General features: G+C 39.3%; 1 protein-coding gene across 1 annotated transcript in view; it reads left to right on the top strand.

The window, feature by feature from the left end:
• ryr3 (ryanodine receptor 3) overlaps window positions 1-20,371 on the top strand; it is a 115,390-nt gene that overhangs the window by 35,384 nt on the left and 59,635 nt on the right. Inside the window, exons 9-25 of the mRNA XM_063495500.1 lie at window positions 223-322; window positions 844-937; window positions 1,598-1,672; window positions 3,661-3,817; window positions 6,176-6,340; window positions 8,488-8,609; window positions 8,736-8,916; window positions 9,220-9,355; window positions 11,830-11,925; window positions 12,086-12,204; window positions 13,306-13,439; window positions 13,566-13,807; window positions 15,884-16,076; window positions 16,584-16,800; window positions 17,305-17,409; window positions 19,269-19,372; window positions 19,886-19,969. Coding sequence (XP_063351570.1) covers window positions 223-322; window positions 844-937; window positions 1,598-1,672; window positions 3,661-3,817; window positions 6,176-6,340; window positions 8,488-8,609; window positions 8,736-8,916; window positions 9,220-9,355; window positions 11,830-11,925; window positions 12,086-12,204; window positions 13,306-13,439; window positions 13,566-13,807; window positions 15,884-16,076; window positions 16,584-16,800; window positions 17,305-17,409; window positions 19,269-19,372; window positions 19,886-19,969 — 2,324 coding nt within the window. The remainder of the gene's footprint in view (window positions 1-222; window positions 323-843; window positions 938-1,597; window positions 1,673-3,660; window positions 3,818-6,175; window positions 6,341-8,487; window positions 8,610-8,735; window positions 8,917-9,219; window positions 9,356-11,829; window positions 11,926-12,085; window positions 12,205-13,305; window positions 13,440-13,565; window positions 13,808-15,883; window positions 16,077-16,583; window positions 16,801-17,304; window positions 17,410-19,268; window positions 19,373-19,885; window positions 19,970-20,371) is intronic.

Genomic DNA, 20,371 nt, shown 5'->3' with positions numbered 1-20,371 from the left:
GTTACATGGAGCAGTGCCTTTGGCCTGCAGTGATAAAAGAGATTAAAACATGTCCTCCTCATGAGAAGGACGACATGTTTTAATCTCTTTTCAACTCCAGACATCTTCCTCGTCTGTGCACTGTTACTAAATTGTGTTGTATGTCCCTGTTTTCCTGCTGCTAACACAGCTGGTTAACTCAAGGTCAACTGTTCCCTGCGTAACTGTGCTTCTCTTTTCCAGCATCTCTCTATTTCCAATGGCAACTTTCACGTGGATGCCTCCTTTATGCAGACCCTGTGGAATGTCCAGCCTACCTGCTCATCAAGTAACATGGCAGTAGGTAAGCTTAAAAACCCCAACAACCATGTTAACATATCTTTGTGGGGACCAAAAATTGGAAGTTTACTATACTTGTGGGGACCAACAGGCCCTTATGGGGACAAAATCCCCGTGTCCACAAGTTTGAAGACATTTCTGAGACTCAAAATGTGATTTTTAGTGTCAGGGTTACAATTAGGTTAGGGTTAGGTTTAGGCATTCATTTTTGATGGTTAATGTTAGGGTAAGCAGCTAAGGAAAGCATTATGTCAATTAGATGTCCCCACAAGGATGTGAAAACACGTGTGTGTGTGTGTGTGTGTGTGTGTGTGTGTGTGTGTGTAAATAGAAAAATCTGTTTAATTTAAACTCACAATTTTAAGTTAATGTTTCAAAGAAAGTCCACCTTTTAAAAAATTTTAAAATGTATTATTTCCTGTCATCATTTTTAATGTACTGATGGTGTTTGAAAAACAAAGCAGCCATATATTAGAATAAATGATTTCTTTTTCATGAATAAATTAAACTTTTTTTGCCTTTTAGGTTTTTTAATTGGTGGACATGTGATGCGTCTCTGTCATGGGCATGATGAGAGCCTGACCATCCCTGGAGCAGACAAGAGTGAAGAGGAGCAGAGGTTAGTAATTAAATTAATTAAATCTTTCAAACTAACCATTGGGAAAATAGTTTTGAGGATGATAAATAATAAACTAAAAAATGTTGTCACTTTTAAGCTTCACTTTAAAACTCACTTTGTTTTTTTTTTTTCTTCTGTACATGTCTTAAACTGTGAGGAAATACTGCAAATGTTTACACTTACCACATATGTTAAAGTTATAGGAGGAGTTCAAAATTTACTTTTCAATCCACTTTTTTGTTTGTTCTTTTGAGGAAAATTCACCTGAGACCTCTTTTTTTTCAATGCAAACTCTTTTTCTGTTGTGATCCTGTGTGAAGGGTTACAAGGCTGTTATTTATTGAGAAGCACTGAAATAGCCTTTCAACCCAACAGTTTTTTCTCCCTCCTGAGTCACTATCATAAAATATAAGAATCTCTTGTTTTCTGACCTGCACAGTGAGGTTTAAGCAGGAATAATCGTATATATGGAGACACTGATATTTTTCTTGAGAACATCAAAATGTCTCCAAAAACAAATTAATCTGGAGCCAGATTTCCCTTGGGATCCAGTTCACAGAGGGTGTTTTAGCTTTAAGGCATACCATGTTGGACTGTTCATGTTGTTTCTGTCACTTAAATTACTTAACTGAGGCCCACATTTGTGTCTTCTGCTTTTAGGATAGTCAACTATGAGGCTGGCAAGGGAGCGTCAAAGGCCCGTTCACTGTGGAGAGTGGAGCCACTGAGGATCAGGTAACATCTGACTCAAAAACATACATCAAATAAATAATATGATATGTTTCTCTCAGAAATTACACAAAGGGATTGTTTTATTTGAGTGGGATATAAAATAACATGAAAAAAATTACATATTATTATCTAAACTGGATAAGGTGAGAAGTGGTCGGTCTAAGAAATTTACCTACAGTAAATAAACAGTATTTGAAAGTTATGTCCTTAAGTAACTGGACACAAACAGGGGACACAGGACTTAAAATCTATACGGCCGTTCAGTTAATCCTTCTACTGTTCACTAACGGTTCTTCACAAATGGTCTCAGTGGAAAGGCAGCTGTCACAAAGCCATTCTTAATGATGGAAATGGGGAGAAATTACTTTGCCAAATTACACAATAATCAGAATAACAATCAGTAACAGAATGTCTTAAGGGGTGATTATTCCAAATTTTGCATTTTTAGTTCAATTTGTCATCAGTTATGGTCAGGAGAGAGGTACAAATTGTGTATCTACAGCCATGTGTAGCCATAGCGGAGGTTTTGTCATGGTTTAGAGTTTGCATATCAGCCAATTGTTTTGGGGATCTTGTCAAAATTAATGGAATTATGAATGCAGAAATGTACAGTACCATCTGGAAAGCATTGGATTGGCAGCTTTTCAGCATGACTGTAATGCCAAACACACTGTCAGTGTAGGAAAAGTATACCTTGATTAAAGATGCACAAACACACATGGATTGGCCTCCCCTGAGCCTAGATCTTAACATTTTTGAAGCAGTGTGGGATCATCTTGAGGGGGGGGAGAGGACATCAGTGTAGTGCAAACTCTGTTTTTGCATTATATACTATATTCCTATTTAGGTTTCCTTAGGTTTCAATAAATGACTGCATATATTTCCCTTTATTTAACAAAATACAAAGAAATTGTGGGAGGCTATAGGTTCCCAGGTTGTATATAAACTTCATCTATCTCTTCTCCGAGCTGTCAGTACCAATTAACTGGCAGAGTTTCCAGAATTCGAGGCTCTGTTTACCACCCGCTTTGAACTACCTCTCTTCTATCACCGTCCCCCTTTCTCTCACATTTTCCTTTCTTTAACTGGCCACCCACGCAATTTCTCACCAGTTACATCGGCTGCCAGCTCTCACTGGGAATTCCTGTCAGACTCAGTACACTTTCAAAGTGCCACAGGTGTGACTATTAAGGCTCATGTCTCTACTTTTGACTTAAGGGAGAATTGTGAACAATGTTTCCCAAATTGCATCATCTGTAGAGAGAAACTGGAGCTGCTCTGAAGTTGATATGTGAAATCATTTTAGTTGGTAGTGCAATTCAAGGTTGTTTTTTACATGCATTTAAACATTCTTTTAAATAGGAAGAAGGGAAATATGGTAAATCCTACATTACTGGTGCCATATTAATTTCCTAGAATGCAGTCAGCTTTGTATTTGCAGTGTAACATGCAGAGTAGTTTGGGCAATTTACACAAATAACTCAGTTGTCTAGAGCACTTTGATCTAAATTGTGCCTGCAGAGTCTGTGTTAGTATAGCGGAGTGTTTTTTTTTTTTTTTTCTATAAAGAAAACCTGGCAAAAATAATTTAAAAACTTCTTTTCAAATATTAAATTATGTCGACAGTCTCAATTTAGAGTACCTGTTACCTGTTATTGCAACAAAAGAATCAAATCAACCCCCCGTTGGTTCCATGGTGGGGAAAAAATAGAAAATGCTGAGAAAGTTTTTTTTTCTAGAGATTACTCAATGGAGGTGGATGTGAGAATGAACACATGTGGGTGGGTGAATTCACTACTAGCCTGGAGGCTATATTCAGCAAGCTTCACCTAATGCAAACAGTCCATCCCCTGACGTGTGCTGCATGTGAGAAAAAGCATTTTCCAAGCCTGACTCTCCTTATGCTATGAAAACAATCACAGATGAGCCAGTCTAGAAATTTCAGGGCAATGTTGCACTCAAAGCTTGTGACACCAGTTCTCTGTGTTTAGCTGGAGTGGTAGCCACATCCGGTGGGGCCAGCCCTTCCGACTACGCCATCTCTCTACTGGCCATTATCTTGCTCTGACTGAAGACCGTGGACTGGTTCTGCAGGACAGAGTGAAGTCTGACACCACAGCCACTGCTTTCTGCTTTAGGGCCTCCAAGGTCAGTGCTCTGTTTGCCTGTATAAACATAATTTACAGTGTTGTGAAAAAGTATTTTCTCCCTTCCTGATTTAGTATTTTTTTGCGTCTTTGTCACACTTAAATGTGAAAAAAAGCTATCAAAATATATCTGGCTCTGTATGAAATAGTAATTGCACCCTTTGTTAAATCTCAAATTAAATGTGATTAACTACTTTTTTTATTTTGTTTTGTAGAAAGCAAAGTTTAATTTCCCTATCAGACCTGTTGATTCAAGAAATCACTTAAACAGAACTCACAAAGCGAAGTAGAGTTAAAGATCTGAAAATGCAACACATCCTGCCACAAAGTCACTGACATCTATCAGTTTAGAAGGGGTTTCAAAGCCATTTCTAAGGCTTTGGGACTCCAGCGAACCATGGATAGAGAGGCATTATCCACAAATGGATAAAACTTAGAACAACCTTGCCAGGAGTGGCCCGCCTACCAAAATTAATCCAAGAGCTCATCAATGACTCATCCAGGAGGTTACACAAGAGCCCAAAATAACATCTAATGAACTGCAGGCCTCACTTGCCTCTATTAAGGTGATTCTTATGATTCAGAAATAAGAAAGCGACTGTACAAAAACATCTTGATGTGCACAAGGTTTAGGGAACAAGAATTTTTTTTTTTTTTACATAGGGCCACGTAAGTTTGAATAACTACCTTAAGTAATAAAATCATAATTTAAAAACTCCCGTTTGTATTTACTCTGGTTATCTTTGTCTAATATTAAAATTTCCTTGATGATCGGAAACCTTCAAGTATCACAAATATGCAAAATCAGGAAGGGGGCAAATACTTTTTCACAACGCTGTATACTATCTGTTTAAAAGCTAACTCTTATGTGCGCTTTGAGCAAGGCAGTTACAAGATCTGGAGCCGTTCTGGGGGGTTGCTGTAAATAAATGTTGTTAGTTAACTAACCTCATTAAAAGAGGACTCAGAATATCTCACCCTGACTACTTCATCAACAACTCCCAAAGTGAGTCTCTAAGCCCTTAATGAGCTCATGCCATTCCACTGTAAAATAACCTTTTCATAGCTGCTGAGTTGACAACACTGTAAACATTGGAGCAGGCAGTCATGTTGTCCATGTGCAATTGCAACTGGCTTGCATATACTGTAGCTGTTTTCAATTAGGGATATAAAAGAAATTCACCCTCACCACTGCAATATTAAAAATAATTATGATGCACTGATAGTGTTTTTTTTAGATACCTACTTTGTATTCTCTTATTTGCCTTTAGTCATTTCTTTCCTGCAGTTGCACATCCATTTTTTTCCCACTCTCACTCTGTTGAACACTGAGGGTTTGTGCGGCTCTCATTTGATAGCATGTAGTCCAAAAATAATGACTTGATGCTGGATATAACCACGAGAGAAGAGCACACGGTTTACTTGAAACAGTAATGGAAAAAGTCTTTTATTTATTCCCATGAATATGGTACACACTGTTGTATAAGTTGTGCAGTAGAAGGTAGCACAGGAGTGTGATAAAGCTACAGGTTGTATATTTGTTTTTTTCTGTTGATCTGTGATTTAAAAAAACACCCAACAGGAGAAAAGACTAAATGTATATGTATTTTTGTGCTGAACCTCCCTTACCTGAAGAGATCCAGATAAAACTTGCAAAAATATCTACAGTGTTTTTTGGGTTTTTTTGAGGGGGGGGGGGGGGGGGGGGATTTACTGTTTTTATATGTGAACAATCAATAATTATTATCCTTTGTTAAAACGGCTACAACCACATAAAGTGCACACTGAGTCACCTTCACAGACCTCCATTTGTTCCTATGGATATCCCTTTATCCCCAGTGGATGCAGTGTAAAAATCCCTCTGACTCACATCACTTCAAAGTCTTTTCTATCGTACTCCTGGCAATGCAGCAAAACATTGCTCTTACTTAGAACTCATGTTTCTTTAGAAGAATATAGATTGTTTAGTAGCTTTCTTATTCTCCATCCCTTATCCACACCCCCTGTGCCTGCTATTTCCTGTATCTGGAAAGGTCAAAGCTACGCCATGTTGAACATTGGCTTTAATATGTTTCTCGCTACTTGCTGTCGACTGCAATCAGCGGCATCGCTCCATCTCTGCTGTGCCAGAAATGTAGCAGAGCTAATGAGGCCGGCAGCAACCTCCTGGCAGGCCAATGAATGCATTCTCCGCAACCGGCATCTCTGATTACCATCTAATCACAATACATCTTCATTTGTCACATTTCCAGGCTTATATATGCATGCCCGTGTGTATATATATATATATGTGTGTGTGTGTGTGTGTGAGTGATTTTATTTCTGTCTCTTTGCTAATCTGTGTATGTTCCTGCCACAGGAAAAGGGAGATACTGGCCCAAAGAGGGACATTGATGGCATGGGCGTGCCAGAGATCAAGTACGGAGACTCTGTGTGCTTCATCATGCATGTGGCAACAGGACTGTGGCTGTCCTACCAGGCGCCAGATGCCAAATCATCTCGTCTTGGTCCCCTAAAAAGAAGGGTAAATGCATTTTTTTTTCTTTAAAAACTTGGATTTGGACATGAATAAAATCAGCCTTCTGGGATTTTCTTACCTAGATGATTGAGTATGCATCAATAGACTTTGCAGTAACTTTTACTAATGTAGCTGGGATGTAGATGGGACCATTTAATGAAAGCAGTTTAATTTTGCCTGTTTGATGAAAATAAATTGACCAGGGCTCTGTCCCTGCAGGACTGTCACAACAAAACAATACATAAAATACACGTTGTTTATGTTAATTTAGATTAATCAAATTAGAAGCTGAATAGATCTTCTTCACACTTATTTAGACCCTTCATAGGGTATAATACAGTGTATATTTACTATAGTCACTTGATTATATTTTACATGACCAATAAACAAAAGGAGTACTGCTGTTCTGGCCCCAGGTTTCCTGTATGTTTATGCTAAAATGACTTTATTGGAAAAAATACTCCATCTCAGCATATTGTACACTAAAGTAATGAAGGTGGTATAATGAAGTTCTTGAGCAGAGCACTTCTGCTACTGACCCCTTCATCTGCTCCAACTAATAATATATAACCCAGTCGATACTTTACTTCAGTGGTGCAAATTAAGCAGAAAAGAAGGGGACTGGACTTCACAAAGTACAACAACTTCTTTTCAAGCTCCTCAGACTACCATGATGTGGATGACTGAGAACCTACACAGAGAAATTAGGAAGTAACTCACAGACAGTAAAACTCTGGGTTTGTTGCAGTTGTCCACTTTGCATGGTTGGATAATCACCTTTTTTGTTTTTTTGTTTTTCTTTTTTTTTTGTTTTTTTTATGGATAGCATGAGTAAGCAACCGCTCCAGGAATAATTACAAATAATTTATTGCACAGCAGATACTGTAGTGATACAAATATGCAACATATATAGCTGCCATCTGTTTACAACATGACCATAAATGCCTGCCATTCCTCGAAGCCAATGAGTGCGTAAGCAAATAACACACAGTCAAAGCAGTTGGCTATATGGCTGGCTTTCCAAACACCCAACCAACTCAGGTCAAATGTTTTTCTTTTGGAACTGAAAACAATGTTTGCAAATGATACAACCCAGAAGAGCTAACTGATCAGGCTAGGAATCCGCAGTCTATTTACACCTATAGGCCAGTGGACTCTTTCAATGATGAGCATGTACACATCCTGGACAGGGAGGAACGCTGGTTTGAGCAAGAAGTCAAGGAGGCCATCGAGGAGGGGGCCTAAGGACACATCTTTCACCATCTTACAGTGTTGTGATTGGAGCCATTCCCCAACTCTCTGTGGCTGGTCATGACAATATGCATATTTATGATCATGAAACTGACCTCACAGCCCATTGTTAGTCAATGGTGCTAGTGTCAGTCATTATGCAAATGTACTGTTTATAAGGTTGGGGAAACCTGCAGTCAGCTGAGACTGAAGAAGTCATATGAATGAGTGACAAAATAGAAAACGCTACATCCAGATGAACAGAGTCAACTTTTTTGGGATTTCCTTACCTGGATGATTGAGCATGCATTAAAAATGTTAGCCTTGGATACATCAGATGTGGCCACCCGCACTCCACTCCCATCTCTTCTGCAGACACACAGAGAGTGCACATGAGGCTGAAACCCATTTAAACGTGATAATTGGCCACGTGGAGGGTGACAGTTAGTTTTGGGTGAGACAGAAGGATTAGGGTGGCATATAAACGCTGCTCATCGCCGGGCATTTGTCCAGGGACATCAAATACCACGTCGTGCTGGCGCCAGGCAGACCTTGCAGCCTTGGCCGCATGCCAAAGCACCAGACGTGTTGGAGGTGACGGGTGGTGGGTTTACACTTCAATCCTCCCCCCACACCCCTGTCGTTTTTTAATTAGGCTGTTTGATTACAGTAAGTCAGATTTCACTGAGCATTGGTGTTGTAAACTCACTAGCCATAGAAGACTCGCACATCACAAAAAGTGATTACATATATGCTTTTCGTTCTTACACCTGTTCATTTTAGGTTTTATTTTAGAATATTTGAGATATTACACAGATTCGTTTTCAAAAGTCTGACAGGACAGACGTTTCCAGCAGGTTACTGGCATCTTGTTGCATCCTAGTTTAAAAAATTAATATTCACATCTGTGTTTGTCCTGCTAGGCCTGCCTACATTCTGAGGGCCACATGGATGACGGGCTCATCCTCCAGCGCTGTCAGCACGAGGAGTCTCGGGCTGCACGCATCATCCGTAACACCACGTTCCTCTTTACCAACTTCATCAAGTAATTATAGGAGGGTTCTCTTTGCTTCTAACAAAAACTCCACACTCACTGTATGTTTTTACATTTTTGTAAAATTTTACACATTGATCCACCCTCTCTGTCTTTTCTGCCTTTTTTTCCTCCCAGAGCTTTGGACAGCATTGCAGCAGGAGAGTCTACAGCGGTGGCCGGGTACGTTGAAGAGGTGCTACAGACACTGAATGATTTGATTGAGTACTTTAAGCAGCCCGATTCTGAGCTGGAGCATGAAGAGAAGCAGTGTCTTCTCCGTTCACTCATCAAACGTCAGGACCTCTTCAAAGAGGAGGTGAGAGTGGGTGGTGTGATTAATTTCTATGCAAAAAGAAAACCTCTCATACACTGATGATGTTTCTCATTTAGATGATGCTATGCAGGATGTGTTTTTTTGTGTGTGTGGGGGGAAAAAGTGGTTAAAACCTAAGGTTCTTAAATGAACGTATGTTTCGACTTTGGTTACATAAATGTAATGAATTTTAATGAGTCCCTATTAATCTTTCATAATATTTGTTTAGCTCCTTGCTATTCAGTTATTATCAATTCTTGTAAAAGAATACACAATAATTATGTATATATTTTTTATTTTTCTCAGGGTATGCTGAGTCTTCTGTCCAAATGCATTGATCGAATGAACCTGTACGACAGTGCAGCCCACTTCGGGGAGGTGGCTGGGGAGGAAGCTGGCGCAGCGTGGAAGGACATTCTCAACCTGCTTTATGAACTCTTAGGTAAACAGTTGAGCGATGGATCACATGAAATATCCACATCGTTTGGGGGTTTTTTTGTTTGTTTTTTTTAAACACTGTCAGCTGTTGGTTCAGGGTAGACGTGTAGTATTTATCTTCCCTCAGTGTCTTCACTGAATTTGCCTTCTCTCCTATGTTTCTCATCTCCCATCTCCTGGTCGCATCATTTAATTGACACTTAATGCCATTCTTTTCCTTCCTTCCTTCCTTCCACATCTGCAGTTCAAAGCTGGTCACAGCACTTACATGACATTTAAATGTAAACGCATTGCCTCCTGCAGTCTTACAGTCTTCCTTCGCTTTCATCTAGGTCACGTGTGTTTTGAAAGCAGTGTAGATATAATCATATAGCATCGAGCTGAATATTTGAAGGCAAAATGGCATCGTTAACAAAATGCCAGCCGTCACAGGTGTTGGCATTATCTGATTCTCTCAGGGCCTCACACTGAGTCATGAATGCTAAAGCTCTGACCCTGAAAAGTTTTATTTCAGGCCGCTTTCTCTTGGGTACTTTGTTTTGCTGTCATTGGAGTTTTCCCATCAACAGCTTCCACTTGGCTCACCTTGACTGCCTTTGTAATCATCACCACCTCCCCTACATGTCCACACATTACACACAAACACACATGCTCAAAACCCACAAATACACTCCTCTGAGTACACTCTAGCCATCCCCACAGAGAGGTCACCCCCAAGGATGCAGAAGGCAGGATGGCGTAGCAGATTTTGCATGATGAATTGTGTCGGGGCCTTGTTTGCTCTGACCTTCTCTCTCTTATTGGTCTGTTATCTGTCCAAGTAGGCAGTGTGCTTGTTAAATGATGAGATTATGGACATCAATATCACCCCAAGCAGGAATTTTCCATGAACCTCACTGTATTATACTATTGATGATCTTTACAAACTCATATGGAGAGAGGGATTTCATTTGCAAAAGTTAAATCTACATATCATCAGCTGTAATCTGATGAAAATTTCAATTTAATTAGCTTATTTGAGGCTAAATTAGCATGCATATCTGCTACCCAGATATTCTGGCTGGAAGCCCTAAAAAGTCACAATCACTAGAAGTTAAGTCAGGCTGTGTATTAAAGATAAACATAAAAACATCCCACCACTATTTACAATGGCCACCTGTTGTAGAGATTTTTAGTAGTGTGGAGACATTACTCAACTTAAGCAGGTAAAGTTTGCCCAGTTTTCCTAGAGTTATAGATGTGTAACCTCCTCTACTGTGTGTCTACACCAAACTACATTCCAAAATGCAGATTTAAGTCTAAGATCTGAAATAACGATGTTCTAATTGGCTGGTTTGCATTATTCTAGACTTTAGTGGGTCTTATAATACACAAGATGCAAGATGTACAGTATTATGCACATTTCTTGATTCACTCCTCTTTTTTATATTTTGCTGGGAAATGGGTATAGCAGCTTATTGAAACATGTCTAAAAATATGTGGAAATACATTATTTAGGGCAAAAACAGAGTTTGTGCAACTCTAATGAGCTTGAAATGCAATATTTGGTATGACCGCTTTTATTCTTTAACACAGCCTTCTACTCTTGAAGCAGTCTTCGTGATTAGCTCTCCAGACGTCTTGAAGGAGGCACACATTCTAATGTCCTGTGTGCAAAAACTGAGTAATATTAAAATAGATAAACACATTAATAAAATAAATGTGGCTGCTTTGTCACATTTATTTTCTGACTGAATAATCTACTTTTTTCCTTGTTTGTTATTTATTTTTTTCATGAGATATAATTGTTCTTGGACTCAGTGGGACAAATCGTTTCACTTTAAATTGATGTCTTCATTAAAGCCTTAGCAATATTACAGTATATCTTGATACACTGTATGATTATGTAACCATGGTTTAAAGCCTGTAGTCTGTGCAGCCCCAGGTTCTCCTGCCTGTCTCTGACCTTTGAATTTCACATTCACATCAGTCAGTCACAGTGAATATCCGTGTCCTTGACTCAAACTGTGGATCTAGCCATGTGTTCATTTTGAACTATAGCTTGGCTGAGAGCGCAGAATTAAAGGAGATTAGACACCCATCAGTATTCCTTTGGCACAAAGGGTTGTTAAAGTGTTTCACAGACATTATCCATCTGCTGTCCCTGAATCTAAATGGTGAGAAATGAGACAGTATATTGATAAGGAGACTTCTTAATGTCACCCACAGGTGTAGAGAATGGTACAAGAGAATACACCTCAACTTTTTATGGGGCATAGAGGTCTTGGTTTAATAGTGCCTTTACAATTTTTCTCATGTAGTTTCTATTCAGATTTAATGAGTTTTCATATGCAGATATGTCATATCAGGAAAAACCCTACGGTTATTCATTAGACAAAGTCAAATTGTTTGCAGTATCCACTCACCTGATATTCTGCTGCTTGAATGCACTTTTATAATATTAATATTTTCTTTGTGAAATCTTTGTTGTTTGTTAAGCTGCACTGATTCGTGGAAACCGGAACAACTGTACCCAGTTTTCCCGAAAATTGGACTGGTTGGTCAGCAAACTCGAAAGACTGGAGTCTTCATCAGGTATGATGAGAAACTTTCAGTGGAAAAATTGAGGAGGAAAAAAAACTAAAACAATGAAAGATTTTTGATAGGCGCAAAGGACAAAAATGTGCTATCGATGTTGAGATATGGTCTAAATGTTTCTTTTGTTAAATGACAAACATTTTGTGTAACTCTATAGGTATTCTGGAAGTCCTCCACTGTATCTTGGTAGAAAGCCCAGAAGCTCTGAACATCATCCAGAAAGGTCACATTAAATCCATCGTCTCTTTGCTCTACAAGCATGGACGCAACCACAAGGTAAGCAGAAATATTAGGCTAGAAAAGGTACAAGAAAGGAGCTCTTTGTGCCAATGCCAGTCTAGTGCCATATCTTCTAATTTTAGAGAAAACAACCTGGCTTCACACCAAACATTTCACAGGTTCTTCCTTTGTCCATGCTCCTCGTGGAGTATAGACAATTCACCTTGGCAGTTTTCGCATGCTCTTGCTGGTAGACAGACAGACTGCTTTGGTTTTATGCCTTGGCAGAGGATTTGCTAAGTCAAAGTTGAGTTAGGATTGCCAATGCATACATAGAATCATCAATCACCACTAAAAATGCGGAAGTGTGGTTTTATTGATATTTCTACAGCTACCGCTTCTTTAATGTGTCAATCCGGGAGTGCCAACACAATCATTGTCTCTGGTTTTTCTCAGAGCAATCAACAAATGCTGTTCGAACTTGCATCATGAAAACACTTGGCCAAGAAAAATACTCCACTGTGTCAGTGCAAAAACACAACTGGCTCAGTTGTTGTCACATTTTGGCTGTTGGTTGGTCCTTTGCGGGCAGAGGTGGGAGACATCTTTCCTTGCCATTACGGAATTCTAAAGATTTATATCCAGTGTTTCGTTGTGGTCCAGTCCAAATTGGGATCAACTTTGGTGCAAGTTGCTCTGTTTTTTTTAAAACACCAACACTAAACACTAAAGACATTTCATTGGGTTATAAAGCCTCAACAACTGTTAAATAAAATCAAGCTGTCAAACTAGGTTTTAAAAACTGTACTTAAATCTTTATCATGGCTTTCACTTGTTCCAGCCTAGTGTTGTGTATGCAGTGTTTAAATGTCAGTCTCCTAATATTTACACTGTCACTTGTTAGAAGACATCAAAGAGCTTTCTTGTAAACAGCAGTTGCTGATCGTGAATGGCAGGTGGAGGACGATAGTTCTGCTTGAAGGCCCTCTTGCGCACTGTGAATGTGCTACAAGCATCACAGCTTGCAGAGAATCTGTCTGAATAACTAATCATTTCCTCTCGGAGCATGTGAAACGCTGACACACTGTGGATGTGTGCCATATTTTCACACAAAAAGGAAAAAGTGTCTGACACAAGTGTTGTCTTTTTCTCTGTCAGATCCTGGATGTCCTTTGTTCCCTCTGTGTATGCAATGGAGTGGCAGTGAGAGCCAATCAGAATCTGATCTGTGACAACCTCCTTCCCAATAGGGACCTGCTGCTTCAGACTAGATTGGTCAATGATGTTCAGAGGTAGAGAATTTAAAGTATTGCACCGCTGCTGGATGCAGTAACCCCAGTATACACAGCTGATTAAAGAGAGGAAATTTGGAGTGACGGTTTCAATCCAGTGTTGACTTTCCCTGTTTTCATTTCCAGTATGAGACCAAATATCTTCCTGGGCATAGCTGAAGGTTCAGCTCAGTATAAGAAGTGGTATTATGAGCTGGTCATTGACCAAGTGGACCACTTTGTAACCAATGAGCCCACCCACCTGAGGGTAGGCTGGGCCAACACTAAAGGCTATGCTCCGTACCCTGGTGGAGGAGAAGGGTGGGGAGGCAACGGTGTTGGAGATGACCTGTACTCTTACAGCTTTGATGGACTGCATCTCTGGTCAGGTGAGCATCTTAATTTAATATTTCACTGCTGGTAGATCTCATATGTGGTTGAAATTCAAAACCCATGTATGTAAGAAAATATAGAGATAATGTATATTTAGTCTAGATGCATACAATCTTAAGGTTCAATGCTGTTTTTATCCTACGTTTAGTCTACCTGACAACAAACAGTTTATGCACTGATCAGGATGATTCATGGTGAGTCAGGGTATCACATCAGTTTGAGAATGAAAATAGGCAGTATGCACAAAAAAGGTTTTTATCTCACGTAGTGTGTCATAATGGACAAAAACCAATGGTGCATCTTGGATACCTGATGACCTCCTGACAGAAAAGCTATCATACTGAAGCTGAAGAGAGGCTGAATCTGTGCAGTGGTTAACTATAAATACAAAACAAGAATGATGTTGTTGTGTAGGTCTGTGGAACTGTGAAATTGAGTAACCAGATAGCCATTATCACTGATTGGGTTTCCATTGTCTGGTTCTATTCTTTTCCTGGAAACTGCTAGGCAGTGTCTTCTTTCAGACATCACACATGCCATAAAAGCGATATCACATGATTGACTCTTATGTCCTCAGTTCAAAACAAGGTGTGTTGAATAAAGAGTTTATAACTTATAAACTCTATATTCACCCAACATATTTTCCCCTAACCTGGAGAAATAAAGACTGAAACATCAAACTAAGAGGAAATGATACAGTAATTACAAGGTAATGTTTTTACAGCTTGCCGCCAACAATGAAAATATTACATGAAAACATAAAAAAAACCACTTAAATAGACATTTAAACGAGTCTACATCGAAGCAGTTTTTTTTGGTAGACACTACTCCAGGGGTGGGCAACTCCAGGCTTTGAGGGGTGGTGTCCTGCTGGTTTTAGATATCACCCTGGGTCAACACACCTGAATCAAATATTAGTTCATTACCAGGCTTCTAGAGAACTTCAAGACATGTTGAGGAGGTAATTTAGCCATTTGAATCAGCTGTGTTGGATCAAGGACACATCTAAAACCTGCAGGACACCGCCACTCGAGATCTGGAGTTGCCTACCCCTGCACTACTCCCTGTCACTAGAGTCACTAATGAAACTAACAGCACTAGAATTCAATGCAGTAATGCTACAGACTCAGTGAAGTCAATCGCATTGAGAAACTTCAGAGATCTGTCTCTGAATCATGTTATTTTGTTTATTTCATTTTGCTTTTAAGATCTTGTGGTTCAGACTGAGATGATTAGCAGTCTTGTTCTGGCCTATTGGCTTTATTCTGTCCATGTGTCGTGTATTTACTAGGAACCATGCGCAATCAAAGACAGTCTTACTGCAAAAAGGCAAATATGATGGGCCTGGAAACCTGAAAAAAGCACAGTCTAGCTTTTGACTTGCTCTGTTATCTCGTCTTTATATAATATAAACTGTTAAATTTGTTCCATGCTACTCTGCACTACTGCAGTTAGGTAACTCCAAGTTTGTGGAATTAAAAAAGGGTTATTGAAGGACTTTGCCCTGACAGAACCTTTTGTGAATAATGCAGGAGCCTGCTGTCCCCTCTTTACTTTGCTTTTTCATCTTTGGGACACTGATATAAAATTCCACTTTCCAACCTCTACCTGTTAGACTTCTCTTTTACATCTTCTGAAAAGCCTTGCAACGTCTCGAATGATTTTGATATGCATGCCGTACATATTCAGTTTGCATTCAAACTGAAAGTGCCAGCTGATTGCAGTTTTTTTTTCTTTCTGCATAAGAGGAAGGAACCAGTCAGTAGTTTGAGTCCATATCTTTGTCCTCTTGGTGCTTCAGGGGTATAAGTCTCTTAGTACCTCTCTTTTCCAATCTCAGCCTAACAGCATAAAAACTATTTCACCTCACTTCCCTTCTAAATCTGCTAAAAGACCCATCACCTCCCCTCATCCATTTCATGACATTCCTGTTAAAGCACTCACCACCCAACTCCCAACCTCTCTGCTCACTTCTCTTCTCCTCGCCCATCATCCTGCCCTACATTTGCAATGACTTTGCAGCTGTAACAGCCATCCATCCTCCCTATCTGTCTCCGCACGCTGTTGTCTAGGCCGAATCCCAAGGGCCGTGGCCTCCATTAACCAGCACCTGCTGAACTCAGACGATGTGGTCAGCTGCTGTCTGGATTTGGGAGCTCCCAGTATGTCCTTCAGGATCAACGGGCAGCCTGTCCAGGGCATGTTTGAGGACTTCAACACAGACGGGTTCTTCTTCCCTGTAGTCAGCTTCTCTGCAGGTGTAAAGTAAGGCTCTGCATTTATAATTCCAGCATAATCAGTAAAAGCATTTTCAACAGAAATTTGGGGGGGGTTGTTGTTTTTTTGCTGAGGCTCTTGATGAATTTGCACCTTATGAACTTTTGTAGGTTCACACAAAAACCAATGGCATAGCACCAAATTAAAGTAATTTTGTTACTGTACTGCAGCTTCCTGGTATCTTAATTTTTATCTTAATGAGACAGAACAGGTCATACCAGATGGGGGGAAAAAATAAACCTGAAACCATTTCTTAAAATGTTTTCTTTTCAAATGAAGTTATATTTGGTTTAGATTTATGTGATGTGTTATGCTTTATCTTACATCTTTATCCCTACAGCATACCAATAAACAATGAAATAAAAAAATAAAAATAACCAAAGAAGAACATTTAAGTCTCTACTACAAGCCTGATATTATGTAATGCCAGAGATGTAGACGGATGTTAGCTGAAGTTATTTACTGCCTTTTACTGTCATCAATGTCTTATCACAGGGTCCGGTTCCTGCTGGGCGGTCGCCATGGAGATTTCAAGTTCTTGCCACCTGCCGGTTACTCTCCGTGTTATGAAGCACTGTTGCCCAAAGAGAAGATGCATGTAGAGCCTGTGAAGGAGTACAAGAGGGACCACGATGGGGTCCGTGATCTGCTGGGAACCACCCAGTTCCTCTCTCAGGCCTCCTTTATCCCCACTCCTGTTGACACCAGTCAGGTGAGATGTTAAAGTGATGTTACACCCAAGGAAATTACAAGCAGCGGTGTGAACACTTATGTTGAATATACAGTAAAATTATATTCTAGTTCTTTTGGTTGGTTTGCTCTGGTTCTAAAAAGTGTGCTATAAAATGTCCATGATGGGTACATGATTGCTGCTGTTTCTCTTCTTCTGCTTCTTGTTTGAGTGCTGTTTAAAAAGAAGACAAAGCTGTTTACTAGGCCAGCAGCGGTTTCAGGGAATCATTTGAGATGAATTCATTTTGTGTTACCCACCTGTAATTTAACATTCAGTGCTGCAGAAGTGGCTCTGAAGTACAAATGGAAAACAGGTGCTGACTTTCTACCTCAGTGTGACAAAAGGGTAGGAAACTTGGCATAACCCCTAGGGATCTAACAATTGCATAGACATAAGGAAGAACGGTTTTCATTTGTCAGCCTTTTTTTTTGTCCAGCATCTTTTTGAATCCAACTGTACCATCTGTTCCCTTTCTCTCTGCAGATTGTTCTTCCCCCTCACTTGGAGAACATCCGGGACAAGCTGGCAGAAAACATTCACGAACTGTGGGGGATGAACAAGATTGAACTGGGCTGGACCTATGGCAAGGTAAACCTGTGATTCATCTGGAATATATTTATCTGGTATGTCTGGAAACACTGATAAAGGTCAACTCAACATAACTTAACAACCTAACATATATAGTTAGAGAAAAAAAGGACACTCACGTGAAATTGTTAAGCTTATAACTGAGTAAACCCTACTCACTAGTGATGGGACGTAATGTGTCGAGCTTCAGAGTGTGTGTCGAGAAATCCAGAAAGTTTTTTTCATGAAGAACGTTTCAGGGCTTGTTCCTTTATGGGCAAGTGATGTCAGCAATGGCGTCTGAAGATCTCACTGCTTCAGAAAGTATGAGTGTTTGTAAGACTTAAGAACATAGATAAAGTGGAATGGATCCATGCAATATTTGCATGTTAGAGTTTGCATTCAAGTTTCTCTAATTTGCCTGTAACATAGAGGTGCTTATTTTCATAGAAAGGAGGAGGGTTTCACCTGTATGGCAACACTTACTTTATCTCTCCCAAGAAAGTATTACACATAATATGCTTGTGAATAATGAAATCTATGGAGGGCCATAAGTGCCAGAATTATGAAATGCATCATTAAATAATTAATTAAATGTGCCATTAATTGATTAAACTGGGAGCTAAATTTATTCAGTGTTTTAAATGAAAGGTTGAAAATAAATAACATATATAAACAATGTTTTATCCAAAACTTAACAAAAAGCAAACAACAAAAACTTAAAATAGAGCGATGCAAGATTCAAGCTTAACCTCAAAAAAGCAAATCTATAATAAAGTTCATCAATGTTAGAAAAACTCCAACAAGCAATAAAAAAAATCCTTTATTTGACACGGTGCCAAATCAACTCATGCAGAGTATCTAATTTTATGTTACTGAGCTTGTTTGTCAATCTCTAAATTGCTCAGTGTAACTGTAGTTGAAGTCCTCTGTATCTAAAGACATTTTAATCATTCCTGTCTGCACTGCTTTCCTCTATCATTCTCCCATCATTTTCCTGTCAGTCACTCCTGTTTACTGCAGAACAGCTTGTTAGAAGTCTGATCACACATGCTGCCTCTTTTGTACTGTAGTGTGGTTATCACAGAATCATTTCCCACCGAGACTGTCATCGCAACAGCGGCCATTTAACAAACTTAATGAGCGTCTCACCTTCCAAGAGTATGACATTCAGATTAATTAAGACTGGGAGAAAGCTTCATTTGGGGTTAGCCCAGGTCCTATAGTTTATTAGGGACAATCTTTAGGTCCAAGCAGCTGCTTAATGTTTTAATTTTGCTGTAACAAGCTCAGGGAGCTCAGAGTGACATTGCACACAACCCAAGGCTCTCTGGACAAACAGAAGATTCAGTATTTGGATCAAGACAATAATAAAGTTGAATGCAGCATCATTGCTTTGTATCTTTGTGTATTGCTTTACTGTGTATTTTTCATACCCCGTGTGCACTTCACTTCTATTTAACTGCTGTCAGCAGCAGAGTGCATTATCAGGAGGAGTCACTGGCAGCGTCTTATTGAGAGTCTGCGTGCAGTTGTAAATTTCCTCCCATCCACTCTCACAGATAGCCGAGTCTCTCGCTACTGCGAGTCTATTCTCTGAACTGGGCTTATCTCACTTTATTTAAAAAAGGAAAGAAAAAAAATCAACACCTGAGGCCCGAATTAGACAGAGAAAAACAAACAAAATTTGCATCTCTGAGCAACAACTGCAGATAAATTCAGCTGCGGTCCACTTTTTATTTTCTGAATTCTGAGCCATTTTTGCTTATAAATCTATAAGACAGGAAGGTTCATAGAGCAAACAGTGGGTGTGGTGAGATGACACATGCAGTAGTAACACCTGACTGCTACCTTTTTCATTTTTATTTTTTTTTTTTCAGGTTCGTGATGACAACAAGAGGCAGCACCCTTGCCTTGTGGATTTCGCCAAGCTGCCTGAAACTGAAAGGAACTACAACTTGCAGATGTCCAGTGAAACCCTAAAGTAAGGCCTGGGCTGTCCTCTGGATAATCCAGTTAGCTATTCATTTCTTGCTGCAGCTCCCTCCTGAATGCTGAGCAAAAGCAGATTAAGGCTAAGATTTAAGCGGTGCTTGTAATGACTTGCATCTCCTGAGTGAATTCCATTATTGATTTTTAACAAATATTGGATCCAAAGCTTATTTGAGCCAACTACTGAGTCATCTCACTGTAAAAACATTTGGCTTGGCTCAATAAAACGTCCTCCTCTTAGAGGAAAGTTTAACTGGGTATGCAGTTTGTCAATTACATCTAGTTTGAGACCCAAATGACATTTTTCCACGCAGCCCAACCTGAGTGCTGTTCAGTGTTATTATATTGATCGGAGGAGATTTATCAGTGTCTAATGAGCAGTGTTAAAAATTTAGAACTCACTCAGAAGAATCATTTTCATCTAACATAATGTAATGAAGCTTGAATATTGATGCTGGTCATAGACTTTCTCGCTCTTCCTATTCACATTTCCTTTTATTCTCAGGACCCTTTTAGCCCTGGGATGCCATGTTGCCCAGGTTAATATTCACGCTGAAGATGATCTGAAGAAAATCAAATTACCCAAAAAGTAAGACTTTGTATAAATTTAGGTTATATTATAGTTCTATGTATCTTTTTATCAGATACAACAAAAAAAATTGATGAATTTTAGAGGCATTTATATAATCAGTGTCCTTGTTTATGTACAAACCCAGTTCTAAAAAATTTTGGATGCTGTGTAAAATGTAAATAAAAACAAAATGCAATGATCTGAAAATCCATAATTTACTTACAGCAAGGAAAACAAATTGTTTTAGTTTGGGTTTTTTCAGGGAAGCCTTTCCATGTTTCAGCAAGACACATTTCACCAGCTGAAAGCATCATTATGTGAAAAAAAAACATGACAGAATACGCGGGACTGTTGAGCAGCTAGAATCTTATATCAGACAAGAATGAAACTACATTCCTCTCAGAGGTACAGCAGTCTCCT

This window comes from Pelmatolapia mariae, linkage group LG15, assembly GCF_036321145.2.
Source record: "Pelmatolapia mariae isolate MD_Pm_ZW linkage group LG15, Pm_UMD_F_2, whole genome shotgun sequence".
In the NCBI taxonomy this organism is placed as follows: Eukaryota; Metazoa; Chordata; class Actinopteri; order Cichliformes; family Cichlidae; genus Pelmatolapia; species Pelmatolapia mariae.
The sequence above is the reverse complement of the archived record's forward strand: the minus strand, read 5'-3'. Positions and strand labels throughout refer to the sequence as shown.